We start from the raw sequence: 20243 nt of genomic DNA, 5'->3' as shown, positions 1-20243 counted from the left end.
GTTTCACTACCTTTGAATTACCCGGCACATATCACAAATACAACCATTGTATGATCCAGTGATATGAAAAACTATATGGGAACTAATCCAACGTTATTAGTACACACAAAATAAGCATTCTTTTGTCAACGTTTTACAAGCTCAGTGAACATATCAAAGGCCTAAGTTTGTCCCTTGATATCTTTCTTAAACAAACCCAAAGTTTTAGCCCCTTAGAAAATGTATTTTATGATGCATGTTATTTATTATTGTTTGACTTTGACCCATTACTTGAAACTAAGTGGGAGAGAAAAAAGAAATCTTCTTTGCAGATAAAAAAGCTGTCAATATTCATTACTTTACTTATAGAAATCCCTGGCTATGAAACCAAATGGAGATCAGGACAAATACAAAGCCTTAAATAGGAAAAGAGTGCTTAACTAACATTCATTAGGTAATCCATATTGCCTACTTGTATGTAAATGAAAACTGTTTTAGCAAAGGGCTCGAGTTAATTAAATTTATTTCTATATATTTCTGTATTTCTTTGATATGCATCAAATCATTACTAATAACCTATGGTTTGGATACAGAAAGAGCTTGGCAGAGGCACAGTGGTAACTATTCATCACGTAGTTCTGACAATTATTCAAAATTAATGTAAGTGTACAATAACAGACAAAACCCCCTTATTTCTCTCAGTGGCAGCATGTCCTTAACTTTGAGACTGGCTTCCTGAGGGTGTCTCAGTAAATCCCAGTAAAAACTATGTTTCATGAAAACTTGACAAAATTAGATCCCCAAACGGCACTGAATATTTAACAATTAGATCTTATCTGTTCAGCCAAACATAACAAGTTGCAGAGTCAAAAACCAGCTTGCTCCTGTAGATAGGACGACAAACCTGTTTGAAAACAATGTACAAAACCACCTACAACAGATCTGCTTTTTTTCATCTCCCTTCCCATGACTACTTTAAAGAGTGTTTTGTAAACATTAGGGAAGGTCTCTGTTTAAAACAGCCATTGCTCCTGCAGAACACTGCCCTAGAAAGTACAGTTTTACTAAAACTCAGAGTCTTCCAAGAAACGAAAGAAGTGGCTGTATTATCCTTCAGAGGCTTTACCAGGCTCCCTTAGCATTCAGGTCTTCTTTTTTAAAAACTGAACTACTGTAAATTTATAATATTTTTGTTATTCTTGATACCTCTTTTTTGTGCTTATCTCCACTTGCCAGTAAGAGTCAAAATATCCTGTTCTTGTGTCACCCCATTATGACTTCTTTTCCTTTATCTGCGAGTCTCAAATTAACTTGACATAGATGTTTTACATATATTTTAGGCTAAATGTGAAGTATTCCCTCATGCCCATGAGGCATTTGGAAAGTTGATAAGTTCTGCTTTCAAGGACACTCTAAATGAGGTTATTAAAATTCAACACTTTGCATATTCTGATGGAGAAAAATGCTTGTCCCTGACAACAAAGGACATAGGTCAATTTAAGAAAGCTTTTCCATCTCCTTATACATGGCCACTGAATTCCTTGTGCCAGTATTTGTAAAACCAACATAAGAAAATGTTACCAGGGAGGAAGAAGTGTAGGAGCCCAGGTCCTGTCCAAAAGTAAAAATCCATAACCATCTGTTGTTTGTGTTACATGGATTTTGCAACTGTCATCTCCACTGTGCACGCCATTTCATCTTCACAGCAATATCACCAAAACACCCACTGAGATAAAATCACAAATATTTTGAACATACCATATGATATGTTATTTTCCAAATTAGTATTTGACAAAGTCAAAATGAGGATTTGTCTATAGGTTACCTTTATGTTGTCACCTGAAAAATCCTTTAAGGGTTTGGTACTGTTTGGAAATATTTAACCTCAAACTTGAATAACTTAAGAAATACAGAAGAAGAGAGAGGAAGCTATTTAATGCTGCATTTTTTAATTATAAGCGTGTTCTGAAAAATGGTAATGGCCACTACTTACACTTATATAGCATTTTTCTTCAAAAGGGGTCCAAAGGTGCTTTTTAAATTATTTACTTAGAAATATCATCTAGAATTTAAATGGACCTTTCTTTTTTGAACTTCAGACCAGCAAAACTACCCCACATTTCACAGCTGAGTATGGCTTGAAGGATTTAGCAGCTCTCAGGCTAATCTCTATAACCCAGTGTCACACCCAAAAAGTTATTTTGAAAAAAAAAAACCAAAAAACCCACAAACAAAACAAAGAAATGAAAACCCCAGACTGAAATTGTCCTTGGAAAAATGACAGAAAACAAGTTAAAGATGAGTAAACCAACTGCTTTTTCCCCAAGGAAATCTAAACCTCAAGGTCAGATGTGTCTGAAATCACCGGACCTGTCACATGGCTTTTTCATAGCTGCCACTAAGGCTCCTATCAAACCTACACTGAAAGCAATGAAAACATTTTTACTGGAAACAGATTGAGCTCCGATAAGAAGTTCTCTAATCACCTTTGGCTGTTACCGCTGCTCAATGTGAGAGGTGAAGTTTTGAAAAAGAGAAGAATGAACTGACAGAACTTGAGGTCAAATGTATTTGATCTTTTTCTTGAATTCCTTAATGCTTGTGGGTGTTAGAGCATAAATACGGCTCTATAAATGTATTAACACATATATAGCTTATGCATATAAGAATACATACACGCACACATATTTTATATACATATGTGTTCATGCACATACAGAAACACAGGTTGCCCTGTCAGGATAACTCAATTAATTCCATTTTATCCCAGCTTCTGTCCTCCAGTAACACAAGTTTGGTGGGCTCAGCCACAGTCCCTTGGGTGTAGCAGCCCATCACAAAACCATCACCCTTAATTTAATACAATTGACAGTCTCTGCTCAGGAGAGGCAGAAGAAGGAGTTGCCATGGAGACTGAACTATTGCTCTTCTCCAGAGGATGCTTTTTTCAAGCACAGGCTGAACAGTAGAGGCTGTGCAATACCTGTAACCTTGATCACATCACAGGATCTTGCTTTTTGGGATGGCTTTTTAGTAAACACTAACAAACATCCAGGAGATTGGGGGGGGGAAGAGCAGAGCTTGAGAAAACAAACAAAACAAACAAAAAAAGCCCCCAAACCCAACAAAAACCAGTATGAAAACACATATTATGCCAGATTGAGAGGGGAAAAGAGTTTCATATTGATTTATCAGATTTGTCACCTCTGCTTAGTGCTTTCCTAACGGGGTGAATGCTGTGCTTGACCTATTTGCTGGAATTAACCAGGACTGCAGGAGACCATATGGATTGCCAGATGGTCTGCTATAATTTAATGCCATTTATTCTAAGTATGAAGTAAGTGATAAACATAATTAACATTTTTTAGCTCCTTACTGGATGCCTTTTATTAGTTTCTTTTTTTTTTTTTTTTCAGGCATTGAAAGGTAAGTTAATACCTTGTTACTGAAACACAGATGCCAGCTAATTACTGCAAGAGGCTGCAGCCTCCAAAGCAAAGAGTGTCTGCACAGACTCTAACTTACTCACTGACCCCACTGTGATGATTAATAAGTTGAATGCTAAGCTCTAATGAGGATGACAGATCTTAGATGTTTTCAGGTTACCTTAATTAGTAGTATGATGAACAGAGTGTTCATCGCAGACGTACGTATCGCACTTCATAGTAAACAATGCACCTTGTACTCATGGTCTGAACGTGTATTTCATATTAGAGCACATCAAATGCTGAGGAATCAAACCACCTTCAGACAGTAAAAACAAAGGAGTGATTTCCTTCAGAAATGTTTTTCCTGATTGCTATTTCATATTCTGCCAGTGATTGTCTAAATGGCCTATTTTTTAGGAAGTGCTTCTAGAGAAGCTATGGCTTCAAAGAGTGTTTATATCAGGCAGGGTCGTTACTCTCAGCGTTTTAAAACCACGAGTCTCTAACAAGATATCCAAACAACTTTGCCTACTATTCCTGTGCGGATAATCTTCATAGTGACTGGGGTAGGTGTTAGCAGAATGAATAGTAAACAATTTTGTAATTTTTAATGTCAATGTCCAGGTGAAGTTAGTATGCTGGGACTCAGAACAGTAAAAGAGGTATTAGAGAAAAGGCAGAAGTACTGAATGCTTTGCATTTTACACGAAAAGTTGTGCACATTGAACCCTGGAGATAAAAATGACCACAGCTAAACATCCTGTGGTTTGCATCTGTACTATTAATAAAACTTGGGTGAACTTTGAGATGACAAAACCGGCATAAATTAAATGTTATTCAAAGATTAAAACAGAAGAACAGCACCTGCACTATAAAGCAAATCTGCCCGTAGAAAATCAAGCTCTGATCAGAAAACGTGGTGAAAAAGGGTCCAGGTCAAAAGTCACAGCACAGGGAAAGCAGAAACAAACTCCAGCTTTTCAACATCTGTGCTCTTCCCTTGTTCCAGGTGGGTCCAGCACTTGTCCAGGGGCCTCCACAGTTACACGTACACATGTACACATGTACACATGTACGCTCCCGAGTGCAAGTGCTGGTGCATCCTTAAGAAGCAACGACATTAGAAGGGACCCGAAAGTGATGGGACATACCTGCTCTTTTACTCCACTCTGGATTGCATTAAGTTCAAGTTACTTCACCTGGTGAATTTTGGTGAATCACTTGGTTATTGCTGCTGGTCCTATAAAATCCTTTATGATTCTCCACTAGTGTATGAATAATTTATGATTCTTTATTAGCATATGAATAAAAATGGGATCAAAATATCTGAACAGCAAGCTTTTGTTGATATTGACTCCACTGGTCAAGACGTCTTTATAAGGTCTCTGTCTCTGCCAGCATTTGAAAAAAGGATCCACTTTTCCACCCCATTAACTGAAAAATATTTACCAGAGGTACTTAAGCTAATGCTATGCTGGCTGCAGGTTCATTTTTATAGTCAGAGGGGAAAAACAGGTACTTAGAGAGAACAACTCAGGTAGCCCGAATTTCTCTCTACAGGCACCTATCTCTTCTCCCTGACTGCTAAAGGAGCGAGGGTCATTCAGGTGCCAAAACTTAGGTAGGTTGAAATCAGAGATAAAAAACTACCATGCTAAAAATGAGACTTTTTGCTTCCTTCAATAGGTTGTTTACTGGACCTGATAATACCGTACTTTATTATTACACAGATACCACTTCTGAAAAACGTTGGAGTGATGCTTTTCAGTGATTAAAGATATTGAATCTCAATGTCCTATTGGCACAATGTTTTCCATTTCTATCTATATACATTTATACATATGTACCTACACATACACACACACATAAATATAAAGGTATGCATTTAATTGATCCATCATTGCAAACAGTCCAAGATGTTCCAAAGAAAGGGCAATGACAGTTCTATTGCCTGAAATAACCTCTTATTCAGACCTCTGTACTGCCTGAAAAAGTGTTTTGCCTAAGCAGCAGCTAGCTCCCACCAATACTTAAAAAAATATTCTGAAAGAATGAAGAAATCAAGCTGAATTTAACAGTTAGTCTTTGAGGTTGATAGACACAAAACCTGCCAAAGCAGGTTTGACACAGTACTTAAACATGGCTTTATATTTTAAAATTCTTTACTTGTTCTTTACTTCCTTGCTCGCAAGAAAAAAAGATATTAGAGAGTTCATGTTCACTGTTTATTTCAGTCCCAAGAATAAGATTGTCTGTATCTTAGCTCTTATACAGATGTCATGTGTGAAACATGGCTCTTGGCCTAAATGGAAAGTAGGATTTTATTTTAGAACAAACAGGGATGAGATATAACCCCCCTGTCTACAGAGGAATACCTGTGCCTGACTAATGAACCCTTGTTGCCATAATAATTTTCTGTGTTTAAGCTCCATCATCTGATCTACTGAGAGATCTCACCGAGGCAGTGGAAACCAGGCAACTGTACCCCCAGCCCCAGGAGAAGTTACTTGGGCACTGCTTTGTTGGAAAATGTGGCTTTCAGAAACTGTGAATTTAGGGCAAAATTGCAAAATAGAATTAGGTAAAGGAACAAACAAAAGGCCCTAAGGGGAAAACCAAAAGGAAAAGTATATAAAATGTTTTAAAAGTGAAAGTAAACAATGCTTTAATGATGATGAGGCTACCAGGACTCTGATAAAGTATGATACAAAAAGAAGCATGTATTTTGCTAAATTCTTTAGGTAATAATTATAAATTCACGTAGGAATTAACTTTAAATGCTTTAAGACCATAGGAAAAAAACCAAACCCAAAGGATGGTATTTGCAAATTTCACAAGTATCTTACCTCCTGCATACATGACAGCCAACATTATCGACGATATCCAAGCTATCTCACTATATGATGTGTGGAAGATTTCTTGTATTTCTTTGAAGAATACCGTGATGGCTTTGGGGAATGCATAGGAAAATCCAATGGAGATAAAAGCCCCGAAGACCACAACCCATCCCCAACCTCCATCTGGAGGTGGGTACTGTGGCGCTGCTGCTGGTGGCATTTTTGGTCTTTGTCTCTTCTCCAACTAGGCTGAAAAAGAAGAGAAGAAGCAAGGTTTCAAACAGTTTTCCTTTTTTTCTTTATCAAGCTGCAGTATTCAATCATCATCTGCAGGGATTATAAAGAAATCTCAGAGCAGAGACCAATTTCCAGCTTTCATGGGACCACAGAACACGAGCACCTGTTTTCAGAAGCAAAATCTGTTCTGCAAAAAAAACTCGTGGCAAGAATATTTGCGATATCCTATTCAGTATGTGGCAACTGTTACAAATCACTGATCTCAGTCACTGAACTTGTATTTGCAATTAGTCACTTATTGGAAAGCGACGTGTTTGTGGGGGTTAATTTATGTAGCTCTACTATCTACAGTGTGGATTCAGCACAGGAATGAAACAGAAAAAAACCCTGGAAATTGGATTTACAGGAAACAATGGGAAAAAGTTACAGTAAATTATCACTAAATGCCATTGTGTTAGCAAGATTTAGCAGTACCTGAGCAAAATAATCAGCAATGACAACAAGGAATAAATTCATTACACTGTTTTTTACCATATGCTGTCATTATCCAGTTTTTGATGATTGTTGATATCTCTTGCTTATCTCATGAGAACATCTAAAAAGCGGGTTCTACACAGAGATATAAAATTCCCCGTGTATCCATAAAATAAATACAAAATGTTACAATTCCATATTGTACTCTTATTTTTAACATTTTCATCTTCACATTAGTTGATGTCAATATGACTTTGTAGGAACAAGGTGGGGCTTGATAGTACTATTTTTGCTCCGCTTCCACATGTCAGAAGACATTAGGAAGTCTTTCACTAATAACCTCACAAACTTGCCACAGCTATTCTCTAATTCAGAATTTAACATAAAAGATGCCACCAGAGTGATATCTTACAGAGGTTCTGAGAGGTGCAACCAACACATTCAGGCAGCTCAAGAAATCATAGGTAATTCACTTAAAACTCCTAGGCCTGAAATAAATTTCATACTGTTATTATCATCCTGATACCTAAAAACTTAAGCTTTCTACATTCTTCACAACCTTTTTAGGAAATATGCAATAGTGAGAATCTATTTGGTAATTCTGAGATTTTTCCACTATCAAATCCCTTTATTATTAAACACAGAGCTGGAGTCCTGTGTTTTCTTCTATGTAATCCAGCCTACACAAACAGCAAGAACTGAAAATTCCTCCTTCCTCTCTGTTTCTTTCTTGGGCATTTAGGCAACTCTCGACTGGTCTCCTGCCATACCAGTATCGAAAGCTGTGGATGATCACAGTGTGTAGGTTGCTGTTATGCTTATGATTACCAGCAAGTCTCTATGTGATTTCTTCCATGCCGCTTAACGGCATATTCCAATTTCTGGCAGCAAACTGCATTAACAGTGGGAGTGATATGATTACCTTAACAAAATCTAAAAGCCAAACTGTGTCAGCTTATATTAATCTCTCGGGATAGTGCCTGGAGTACTTTCTGAGTAAACGCCATGTAGCACTGCGTGCAATATATGCCACAAAACGAGCAAAATGTTGCTTTTAAGTTTATCTATCGCTAGGCTAGCCCTGGGATAGAAACCCACTGGACTTCTGCATCTCCACTTTCTTGAAGCTGATTGTAGCCATCACCCTGATATTGGCAGACCTCTGGGGGAAGCTAAATCAACCATTAAAACATCTGACGTATATGCAAGGTTGCAAAAGCCCAGGTAGTTTGGTTTCTGCATCATATCACACAGATTTGCCGCTGGCAGCAATAGATATCTATTGCTCTGTACACAGAGCATATAAATCATTTTATATGCATGTCCAGAAAGAACCTCTGGCACGTACTTTGTTTCTGCTTATCCTAGTCTCAGCTTAACATTAGTCCACTGACGTACATCAGTGAGGAAAACCTGGGCCTGCCACTAGAAGAAGTTGGACGAGCAGAGACATTTCTGGTGGCTGAGACTTAACTCTGGCAAAGCAGTTAAATACCAGTTTGTTTTGCTGCATCAGGACCCATTTGAACAAAGAGTATCTCAGAAAGCCTTTTGTAACTTAGAACACACATAGTGATGATCGATTGCCTTCAAAAGCACAAAACCTCAAATTGGAATGAAAAGCAGAACTCTATTTCGGCGAACTGAGTGACAGTAAACAACAAAGTTTGCTATCTGTCCCAGAAAGCTGTTGTTCTGCTCATCTGAGAAAACTTTTGGTTATTTCCTAAAAAAAGGTTAACTATTGTTTTCTTACACTTCAAAGGTTTGAGCATATTTGTTTTCCTATTTCATATTCATATGACAACACTTCTAGCTCTATTATAAATTTTAGTAATGCCACACAACATCAAGGCATCTCTCTCCATAAAAATGCAAAGGGATTATCATTTTATTGAGGAAGCACTCCGTTTCCTAAAATAATACACAACCACTTTGAAAAATCACTGACACCACATTAGTCAGAAGAATGCTGAAGGTTCCCGAATGTCACTAAGGCATCGGCACTTTGGAAAGATCCCATTATATCCAGCTCGGTGCTTTCCGCCCTTCAAAAGCTTCATAGTAAACTAAGGGAGCATTAAGGAGAGGAGCAAAGGGGCATTGGCTGCTCCTAAGCCTCAGCCTAGAGGGAAACTCCTGCAAAGTCCATTGCATGGCCAGCTTGTAACGCTGCAGCAGTAAAAGCCTGGCTGCTAACCTATACGAGACATTACACTGTCACAAAGAAGAGCCTGGATCATTGTGTCTCACACCTCCTGTTTATTCCACAGAGTAGAGTTAATAATAGCTTCCCCAATGTTCCTTTATGATGGTGATAGCTAATTTTAGCTTCAGTTAATAAAAGGTGAAAAGGAAAAAAAACCAAACATGTTTGCACCAAGAGGAAAAAAGTATTCATTTTGTCAGGAACATTAGATCCAACATCTCAAACATCCCATACCTGCTCAGGAGCTAAAGCAACTTTCTGCTGTAAAATCTATACTTAATATCCCTGAAACTGAAATCCTCCTAAACAGTCTAGCACATTAACATACCTAGCTCTAATCTAAGCCTAACTAGTAAGATTTTAGTAGTACAGGTAATATATGGACAAGTGCAAAATCCATTAGCAACAAAAACAAACCAGCATTTTAGACCAGTGGGTGTAAATGTTGACAAGGGAAGAGGCAGAAGAGGGAGGAATGAAGCAGCGACAAGCAAAATGCCTTTTCAGACCTCTCACAGCTTATTATGAGCTGTGAAAAATAAAAAGAACACGGTAGAAAGCATAAAAACAGACATGTGTGATGATGTTCATGTGAAGGACATGGTACCAGGGAAAAAAAAAAAAAAGCAGCACTTGAGTAAATAAAGGTCACCACCAGTGTTTTTTGTCAGTCATATGAATTTCATCATGTGCTTAAAGCCAGCGAGCACTGCTCATACCTTTGCTTTTATAGGCAAGCAGCGGGTGAGGAACGCTGCCTGCCCTCCGCCCAGGGCAGCAGCAGGGAAATAGCGACTGAAGCGTGTCCTGAGCAAAGCCATCCATCTCCCTTCTCTCAGACACAGAGAGGCTGCTCAGCCTTTCCGTACCCTGAGTCAGACTGCGCACAAGGATTTTCTCCTAAGCTCCTTCTAGCTCCCCTGTATAAATCCCATTTATGTAAGCAGTGAACGAGAACATAGCCTACTGTAGTAAGAGCCGCGTGTGTCTACTAACAAATAATAGGAGAGAAACAGAGCGAGAGGACACTTCTAAAACATCTGATATGCAACATTATTATATAGGTCTCAGCACATTTGAACTTACTTAAGCAAATGAGAAAGAAAGAAAGGGAGAGAAGGAGGAAGGGATGGAGGAAGGAAGGGAAAGGAGATTTTAAAAGGGAAAAAAAGGAAGAGAGAAAGCAGCAAGCAAGCCACAAGGTCAAACTAAGAGCAAATGCTACAGACAAATAATGTATCTTGATACCATGCACCGTAGACTTCAGCCAGTGATGATCAACCCGTTCAGACTGCTCTTGTACCAATGCTTCATTAATATTCTGCAGTTGCCAGTTGCCAGAATCAGCTATCAATACAACAGCTTGTCAAAGACTCTTCTGAGAAGGGGTTATGTCGTTCTCTTGTTTACAGAGACTCTGATTTTACTGGGAGTTTTAGTTTTGTTTTCCTGCAACATTAGAGTAACTGCTTTTCTGCTTGCATTTTGTCTGCCTTGTCCTCAACGTGCCTCATCACCACTTGACTCAGCAGCCATTTGTCCCAGAATAAAAGAGCTGGTATGGGAAAAATCTGTCCCCAGTTGCCGTAGGATAGTAGGAATATTTGGCACATGTGTACTGCACTCCAGTTCCACACAGTAAGCCAAGGACCTGAAAACCCTTTGCAAACTTGAGCAAATTCAGTCTTAGAACACCCCTGTGGGGTGACCGAGAAGCATCATCCACTTTCAGGCGTGGGAAACAAATACACTAACAGGCTAAATAACCTAAGTCTTGTCCCAAATCAGTGGCAGAGCTGGGATGTGGACTAACGTCCAAGTAAGCTGTGAGTTATGACTGAGATTTTTAAGTACATCTGCATTTTAGAAACTCATTAAGTAGCAAATGCAGATTAATTGCACCGCTTAATACTTGAGTTAGGAGCACAGGTGGGATACAATGTTTGCTTTATAGCTTTGAATAGTCTGCTGCTCTAACTTACCCCTAACGAACGTCAATTACATTGTGGTATTTGAAATAAATGACTTTGTGGTAGCATTAGTAAAATAATGAGCTATAAAGGAGTTATACTCTTACAAAAGATCCTTGCTTAAAAGCTGCAAAACTTTCCATTTTCTTATTTTTATTAACAGCTCTTTCACAAGTTCCAAGCAGGTTGGCAGGATAGGTATCATGTCATCAGATGGAATTGCCTCACTAGCCTCTACAAGCTATTGTCATTATCTTGTGAGCAATATTCAGTACCGGAAAAAAAAAAAAGATCTTAGTTTTGCAACAAGGTTTTGCTCTGACTTGGGATTTTCTTTTGTGGAGAACAGGAAGATGCGGAAAGGCTCTGACTGAAGGGATCAAGAGAGCTTGTTCTTTGCTTTTAGCTCTAACCACTCCATTCTGGAGGCAAGTAGCTCCTAATGAGCTCTGGTACCTAAAAGAACTGGCTAATCATCCTGAAAGAGGAAAATACTCTCCATTTTGCCTGAATGTCTGTATTCAGTGACTGCGGGGTATGCGAGAAATGAAGCCCAGGTAGATGAAAGATACACTCGGAATCTGACTTTACTGCCTTTTTTCCACTAGGGTCGAACCTGCAGCACAAATACACCCTATGTGAGACCAAGAGACCAAAACTGCCAAAATGGGCCCAGGCTATTTAGCATTTCGGAGACATGCTGGGTTTTGTAAAGTTTCTCCAACAGGCTTGAATCAAAGGGCCATGTCTGTGAATGCTTTCCAGACTTTTATGTGACAATAAAATTAATTATACATATAGTTTGTTAGATTAAATTGTATTTATGGGGCATATGTTAGGATTTACTAACATTTACTAAGGATTTTTGCTAGAAGTCTAAGCAAATCTTTAAAAAAGAAAAAGACCAAAATCACTAGCCTTACTTAATTTTAAAGTCCATTTCACTTCAGTCTTTAATAGCACAATATCCATCAATATTAAAATATATTACTACAGGTATTTTAAGTATAAAGCTATAGCTTATTGAGAAAAAAACAAAGTTTTTTTTTGAAGGGGAGATGAAGGAACTAGTTCTAAATATTCACATCTATGAAACAAACACGGAGTTGTTCAACCGATCCATAATTTACAGTTAAGAAGCAATATTGTAGTATGCTTGTCATCCCACTGAGGCAGTAGCAAGATGGTGTGGGAAACTAATAGCCCCTCACACATCCAAAGCGGGTATATTAATATCATTCTTCCAAATACCTAGGAGGCTGGCAGAGGCAGGCTCTGTGGAGGCAAGCAGAAAGGAGGCAAAGGCACATGTTGCAAGGCAAAAATAAATGAACAATCCCAATAACTTTCTTTCTTCTTAGGGTCTGGCACTGTAGCGGGCTGATCCGTAGTAACAGCATCAGCTGAGCAGATAATTGGATGTAAAAGCAAAACCTGTTTGCGGAGTTAAACAAGGACGATTAGAGATGTGAGTTCCTGATGGCTGCGGGAATAATGAGAGGTCTAATTCACTTTTACCAAGAAGACTGGAATAAAAGCACATGTCTTGTAATTCCTTCTTCCTGTTTGAGGACTCAAATAGGATTACCGAGACAGAAGTGAGCCCTGTAAGATATTGCCCTATAAAAAGTAAAAATGTATAAATTATGCTGTGAGAGTGTAATTAAAATCCCATTTGCACTAAGGCCCTACTTCATCGCCATTTAAACAGAGGCTGAGGCCAAAAGCTATTACTAAGCGAGTCACTGAAGTCAGGTTTTTACAGAACTGGAACCCCCATCTGAAAAAATTACATTGAAACTATACTGGAATTGTTACATCATTGAAATCAGATTCTGAGCGCTGCTGAGTCACTAGTGAGATGGCTAACATTATTTGTGAAAACTAATATCAATGCAGCATTTATAATTCACTGGATGGTTTTGGGGTTTTTTTTGGGGGGAGGGTGTTTTTTTTTTAACCTCCCATGTTGTGCTGCCACATTCTCCTGGGAAACCATAATCTGTATTCACAATGACAGTCATGGGTTGGACTTCCATTCATCATGTCTTCTGTTATTACTTTTTTCCATTGATTTTAAGGGAAACCTAAATGACTGGCTTACTCTGGATGACTAAATGCCTAGACGTGAAGTGAAGTGAAATGAATTCCAACCAAAGTGACTGCAATTCTGTTTTAATTACTTCAAAATAGCAGTCAATAGAAAATCTAGCCTGAAGAGGCTGGCACTCCACCCAAATTGAAGTGCACTGAAATGAAATGTTGATGGCTAAATTGAAAATGCCAGTGATCCAGTCTGAAGAATTAACCAGTTTTAACAATAAGTTGATTGAGGTTGATGAAAAATTCTGCATACCTGGAAAAAAAAACCCATCATACTAATCAACCTTTCAAAAAAACCCAAACCAAAACTTTGTTGTGCCATTAAAAAACTAGTTTTAATAAGCTCAGCTAAACCTGTCCTTCATAACTCAAAGCGTTGGCTCCCCACACTGCAAGAATATTGATCTACTTATTCATTTTTAACGACTCGTACCACCCTTTAAATTCTAGAACTGCTCCCTCATATTTAACTATGGTAGTTACCAGCTTTACAACCTGTTGTATAAGCTTATTGTTTTAACTCTGTGTAGACCAATTTTGAACCATATTTGTTAATGTAAGCCTTTTCAGTACATCAGCACACTCATCTTCTTTGAAATTCACATGGAGTGAATATTATAAAAAAGAAGAATACCTGGAATAACAAAAGTCATGTAAATCTGGAGCTGTATGCTTGATACATATTTTTAAGAGTTCTGATGTTTGGAAGATGGGGAGTTATATTTTCACTTATTTGTAGTATTTTATAAATGGAAGAACTAAGGTTTCAAGTCAGTGTTAATAAAGTTGTCTGCACAGCTGCTGCACATTGCTTGAAAAATAAATAGCATAATCTTTCCAAAGCAGCAGATTTTCCATTATCAATAATAACAGATATTCATTTTAATATCATTCTCTCAATACTAAGCTGCAGAAAAAAAATATCAATGATGGGAAAAGCTAGTCTATTCTTAGGCTGTGCTATTAGTTAAGGTTCTCAAAATCAAAATTAATGTCTTTTTACATAAACATATAATTTGGAAGTGGCAATGTTTAATTCATTTATTGCTGAAGATAATATTCACATCCATTTACCAGCTTAATATTTGACGTTATGAAGACGCAATAGATTCCAATTCAAATTCTGCTGACATTAATTTCTGTAAACTTTATCAGTTACTCTGTGCTCTTGAGATTAGAATCCAACCCCCGGCTGTCTTCTCTACTTCACTATTACAGCCCAGTGTACTTTCTGTTTGTGTCCCACCACTCGCCTAAATCCTGGCCTGGAAGCACCATCTCACACATACTGGGAAAATATTTTTCTTCTATTTTTGTGAAGCACATGACTCCCATGGGTGGAAATAGTTACGAATGCTTAAGTCTCAGTGACAGCTACTTAGATTATGTAATAGGAAGTAAACTGATCTGGATTCTGTTCCTAAGAGCATATGACTGGAAACACATAACAAGCCAAGGCTGGAAAATAACTCCAGACAGCAAAAGCTCATACGGGGTTCACATTTCATCTATTCCTGCCAGTCTGGAAATTGTTCCTAGTTTAAGAAATATTTTCTGTATTGTTAGTAAAATGGAAAAAGTTAGGAACACTTCTGATGACATAGAGACTTTTAGAAGTTTGAACTGGGAAATCTAATGAATTATGAATTATCTGTTAGCAAAAGCTACAGTTAACTTATGTATTATATAGAAAATTACATAAATAAGGGAAAAAGGAAATGGGCAGAACCACCACAACTTTCAGTGAGGAAAATAGCTTTTAAAAGAAATTACTTGGGAGCCATTGTATCTTAGAAAAGCCAGAAGAGTTTCTGCAGTTGTAGGTATCCAGTCTAAAAAACTCCCCAGGATTTAGGTCATAAGTAAGAAGCTATTCTGTTAATGTAGATTTTAAAAGCTGTGTGAGAGTAGAGCAAGTAAGCCATCTATTTGTATGAAATAAAATTAAAAACATACAGCTAATTCAAACTGCAAAATCTAGTCAATACAGCTGTGCCTGTAAAGGCTTGATGTGAGCTCTTTCTGCCAGTGAAAGTTAAAATGTGAGCCACTGATTCCAAGCACAATATAGCCAAAAGATAATTAATCCAGAGGTCCTTCCAGAATTACTAAAACATACTAGGTCGGTAGAAAGAAAGAAGAAAGAATGAACAAATGAACTTCATCTGCCTTAACAGAATTTAGTAGAGGTGAAAGCTTTTTATACATTTACAAAAAATGTTTTTAGAACTGAATCAGTGTGGCTTCATAAAACAAAGTGGAAGAATTCTAAAAATGGCAACATTTTTCTTGCAGACATATTCTATCTGAGAGTTTTCTCAAGCCAGAGACATTAATTTTCATTTTATTAATCTTATGACCAGTGATACCCATGGCTCTGAAAAAGCCAAACATGACAGCAGGTATGTTCCTCACTCCGACTGTCTCCAGTTCCGAGCAGATAGATCGTCACGCAGATATGCTAACACAGTGCTCGTGTTTGGGGCCATGCAGGGGCCATCCTTGAAGATGCACTTGCCATTTCTTAACTACAGAAATCAGATTTTAATAGCACCTTGAGGACTGTGCAGGGGAAGGTAACATCTCTAACCACTTAGCATTGAAGTAGACATTATGTCCAGCACGCTCAACTTTCAGCCTTTCTTATGCTGATATTTATGCTGGCAAAAGATTGTAAACAAAGTTCTATTCTTGTTTGATAGCCTGTAAATTTGAGCAGACAGCTAAACAAATGGGGAGGTATATATTTACACAGGACAGTGTCGTACTATGCAGATACTCATGCTATCTCTTGATGGCTAAACGTGGCTAGCAGGAGTTGAATAGCTGTGTTAGCTTAGTATCCCATCGAGGCAACTTAGATCTACTCAGGTATCATGGCATTGTGCTACATAAAATAAGTACATGTATGATGATTATTTGTCCAGTCTGGAACATGATGATCAAAGATTCATTTGAAGTATGTACCAAGACTAATATAATTTAGGCAATGGCAACGTTTTAGCATAAACAAATACAGGGAAGGAAGAAGTTATGATTGTATTTGATTTCCATGGGAAGGAAAAGGATGTTTAATTACAAACTTACTATGTACTTTGTCCAAGTGTTAATAAGGTGACCTGCCGATATGTATACAAAACAACTTTAAAGACCAAGATGGTTTAATCAAATTCTGATGTGTACTCCTCCACCCATTGTGAGAAATTGGACATGGGGAGATCAAAAAACCTCTCTTGCCTATTATGGACGACACTTTTTCCTAAGACAGTACACAACACCCAAAGAGTACGACATACTGCTGTACCTCTCAGAGACTAGTTCTACAATGCTACGGCTAAAACAATCTTCAACTAATTTGCAACAGGCTTTAGAATTCATCAAGAGTTTAATATAAATCATATTGTTTATACATGTATCATTTGCAACGTTTTTATTCTGCCTTTTACTAAATCCCCATTGAACTTCCAGAATACATGCATGAAGCCTGTGGTTCTGCTCTCGCACAGCGGCACTGAAAAGTTGTTTAGTGCTTATCAATACACTCAAAGAGATGAAGTGAAGAGATGACCAACCACTGAAGGATGCAAGAGAAGTGCTACATCATTCTGAAACTCCTCCCCTCTCATGTTGGCATCAGGAATTTCTGAAGAATCTAGAAATCCAATTTTCTTTCCATATTTTTTTCATATTTACCATATTTGAATCTCCCTTTATAGATTTGCCATTTAATCCCAGCACTATGCATTTACCTTATACAACATCCATTTCCCCAATTTACAGTGTGGAACACAAGGCTTCTGGAACCCAAGCCTTTTGACCAGAACTTACCAGCTATCTTAGCCTGTTACGAAAGTGCTCCTTTCAAACATTAAGACAAGAGGAATTCCTTTTCTTACTACAAATGGATGATCCAAATAGGCAACTTTCTGCATTGCAGACCCAAAAAGTAAACCTGAAAACCAAAGTCCTGAACTGCAGCAGCCTGCTAATTACGCAATATGAGCTTGCTATTGCAATAGTTCTGGTTTAGCTGGTAAATTACTCATTTTTGACAGAGAACATGGGGTAGCATTGCTTCATTGCTCAAAAGTAACCTGATAAATTCACAACAAGTTGCACTTCTGATATATGCTGGACTAACTGTAAAACTTCTCCCACATACCAAAGTGCTTTGCTCTACAAAACCCTTCTTTGCCAAAACTACACCAAAGTAAACAGACTCACAAGCATTAGCTTTTACATTTCTGTATCATCACAAGAAAATCTTTACACTTCAGATTATTCTCCTGTGAACTGAGATAACATAACACTCATTATTCTCGTTATTGAGAATCTAGATCAAAATATTTCAAATCCTCAAAATTTCACTATAGTAGCTGCAATAGAAACAGCAGTACAGTTTACATAAATATATAGCAAATGAGACAAGAAATATAAAGATCTCTGTGGTATTTGCATGCTTCCAATTAGCAAAAGGGCACAGTAAAAATATTCACAGAAGAGACTAGTTAAATCATATTTACCTGGAAGCTTAATAAATCAAGAGCAAGCCATATTGAATGTAGGGCAATGAGCGCATCAATCTAAGCAATGACTCTGTTGTCCCTTTCAGGACAGAAGTTTAATCAGCTCAGAGGCAAAAAATCGAGTTGTATTTTTCCTTGTGAAAAGCAGATACATACATTTGCTTTTTATCTTATGATTTATACTGAAGGCCCACTTACACATAAAACGAGTTTAGCCAAACTTTCTATATGTGTAAATAACATGTACAGCACACTCCACATATCTATTCATTTTGTCTTGGTAACAAGACAAGGAAGCAGCAGCAGAGTTTTGTAAATCTCAAGGTTTTCCTTGAGAAAGCAATACAATGCTGGGATTCATGGCCTACAAGCCTTGTAGTCCACCGAAGATTACTCTTTCAGTCTTCAGGACAATAATACTTTTCTTTGTGTACAAAACACCCAACTCTCAAGTTTATATGTTTTTCTAAAATCTTTAAAGTCATGTCTTTTAGTCATTTCTACTGAAGTCTATTATCCTATTATCCTACCTATCCATAGGTATGCATAGGCCATGCATAGACTTCCTATACATAGACTTTTACTTTCACACACAGCCCAACTGACTTCAAATGGGCTTAGATGGATTTGAACTACAAATCCGTATTTCTAATTGTCATTTAGCTAGATCCTTTCTCAGTCAATAGTTGCAGATGAAACAACAACCATCTTCTGGGATGACTGGATTTAAGTAGGCTTTTTTTTTTTCTTTACAGTTTTTCTCCAAACACACTTTTCAATATTCCACGTATGGCTCAAAATATTACTGGATGTACTACCAGGTGATCCCAATGGGACATTGTACTTGTTTTAATCTGTTTTATTCAAGCACAAAATCTGTGTTCTGTTCAACCTTAGTATTATTATTCCTTTTTCACGATATTTTTCATCTTGTATATTAAACATGGAATTTGGGTTTTGTTTTGGTTTTTTTCCCCTGTAAGTTATGTAGGGTGAGATTCATCTCTTCAGTCAACAAAATGTTTATACTAAGAGACAAAAGGTTGAGTAAAATGAACTCTGCCCTAACTCCAAAAAAATCTGTATGGCTTTCATGTATAGAAAAAGCATGGGTTGTTTCTTTCTCTTCTCCCTCATATAATTTACTGATTCAAAAACTATGTCTGTAAAATGCTGCATACATTTATTGCACTGTTTACATGATAAAAGAAGCATATGATGGAAAAACATACTTAAGTTGCGGTTTTGTGCCTGTGCTTCTCGGATGATGGTACAATGCATGTAGGTGGTAGTACCTATGAAATTAAATTTGAATGCACAGAATTTGTCATTTGCCCTTTGTGGGGAAATGTGTGATTGGCCCCTGCAGAATAAAGCTGACTTTTAAAAGAGCACTGATAAACCTTGAATGTTTAGAAAGTGAAAAAGGACAGTAACAGAATGTACCTGTTCAGGTTTCCTGAGCAGATATCAGTGTGCAAAAGGATGAAGCAAATAGTGTTGTTTTCATCCCTAAAATGTGAATAAAGCTATGACTCATCTTCTTTGCAAAACAAAATAGGACTTTGAGGAGGAGTGCATGAGATGTCATCTAGCTCTGGCTATTTATGAGTTTTTCAATTGGCTCTCGCACCTATCTGTTATGCATCAGACCTAAACCCACCTTGTAGGGTTAGCTGCAATCTATAAAGTCATGCAAACATTTGCAGCACATATACATTACAAAATAGTTATTATTATGATAGCTGTGCATATTTCAAATGGCAAATTAACACAAAGTACTGCTTAATTTTCCATCAGTCAAAGGAGAATCTTAATCTTTTCTAGCACCTTCCCTAAATAAGACTATTGTAGGATTTTTTCATATGCTAGTTCATAGATTTTTTACAATTATTTAAATGAAAACAACATAGCTATGCAATGATGATGTACAAATTCTGTACATAACTGAATAAAATATTTTCTACTGTACACTCCTTCAGTCGTATTTCTGGAAGAGACAGAGTGGGGATTCTGTACATTACAATCTGCCAATTCAGTAAACCAGCAGAAATGCAATAGAACAGAATGCAAAAGTCTGGTTTTGAATGATAGCAAACTTTTATGTACTTCTGACACTTCTCACACCCCACATTTGCACATGCAGGTGGTGGTTTCTAACAAGTGGATTTTTATGAATCTATCTCCCACAAAAAAAGCTCCCTCAAACTTCATTTGGATTTGACAACTAATTCTGAACTGGAAAGCTGGCACAAAAAATCAGTCCCACAAAAAGAAAAGATTAAACCTCTTTTAAATAGAACAGGTACTGTAACTCTTGAATTGTCCTTAGGTATAAAAGAAACAGATTGAAGCTCTGCACTCGGAATACTTCTTCGGTTACACTGAATTTGTACTATTAGAGCAGCCAGAGAGGTACAATATAGTTCTTAATAAGACAATTTGACCAAAATTGTGACCAGAAGCACTGTAAGAAAAGA

At 37.4% G+C, this 20243-nt stretch overlaps 1 protein-coding gene across 7 annotated transcripts in view; it reads right to left on the bottom strand.

Moving 5' to 3' along the window:
* SLC16A7 (solute carrier family 16 member 7) overlaps positions 1 to 20243 on the bottom strand; it is an 83670-nt gene that overhangs the window by 28648 nt on the left and 34779 nt on the right. For 5 of the 7 annotated variants that reach the window (XM_069802261.1, XM_069802260.1, XM_069802265.1 and 2 more), the window contains exon 2: positions 6254 to 6493. In XM_069802261.1, the coding sequence (XP_069658362.1) occupies positions 6254 to 6464 (211 nt within the window). In that variant the 5' untranslated portion in view covers positions 6465 to 6493. Of the gene's footprint in view, positions 1 to 6253; positions 6494 to 9883; positions 9905 to 10412; positions 10693 to 20243 lie in introns of those variants that run through there. The other 2 variants (XM_069802263.1, XM_069802266.1) reach the window with 2 other exon arrangements.

This window comes from Haliaeetus albicilla, chromosome 14 (genome assembly GCF_947461875.1).
Source record: "Haliaeetus albicilla chromosome 14, bHalAlb1.1, whole genome shotgun sequence".
Taxonomy (NCBI): domain Eukaryota; kingdom Metazoa; phylum Chordata; class Aves; order Accipitriformes; family Accipitridae; genus Haliaeetus; species Haliaeetus albicilla.
Note: the sequence above shows the minus strand (reverse complement) of the source record. Positions and strands in the feature narration are given on the sequence as shown.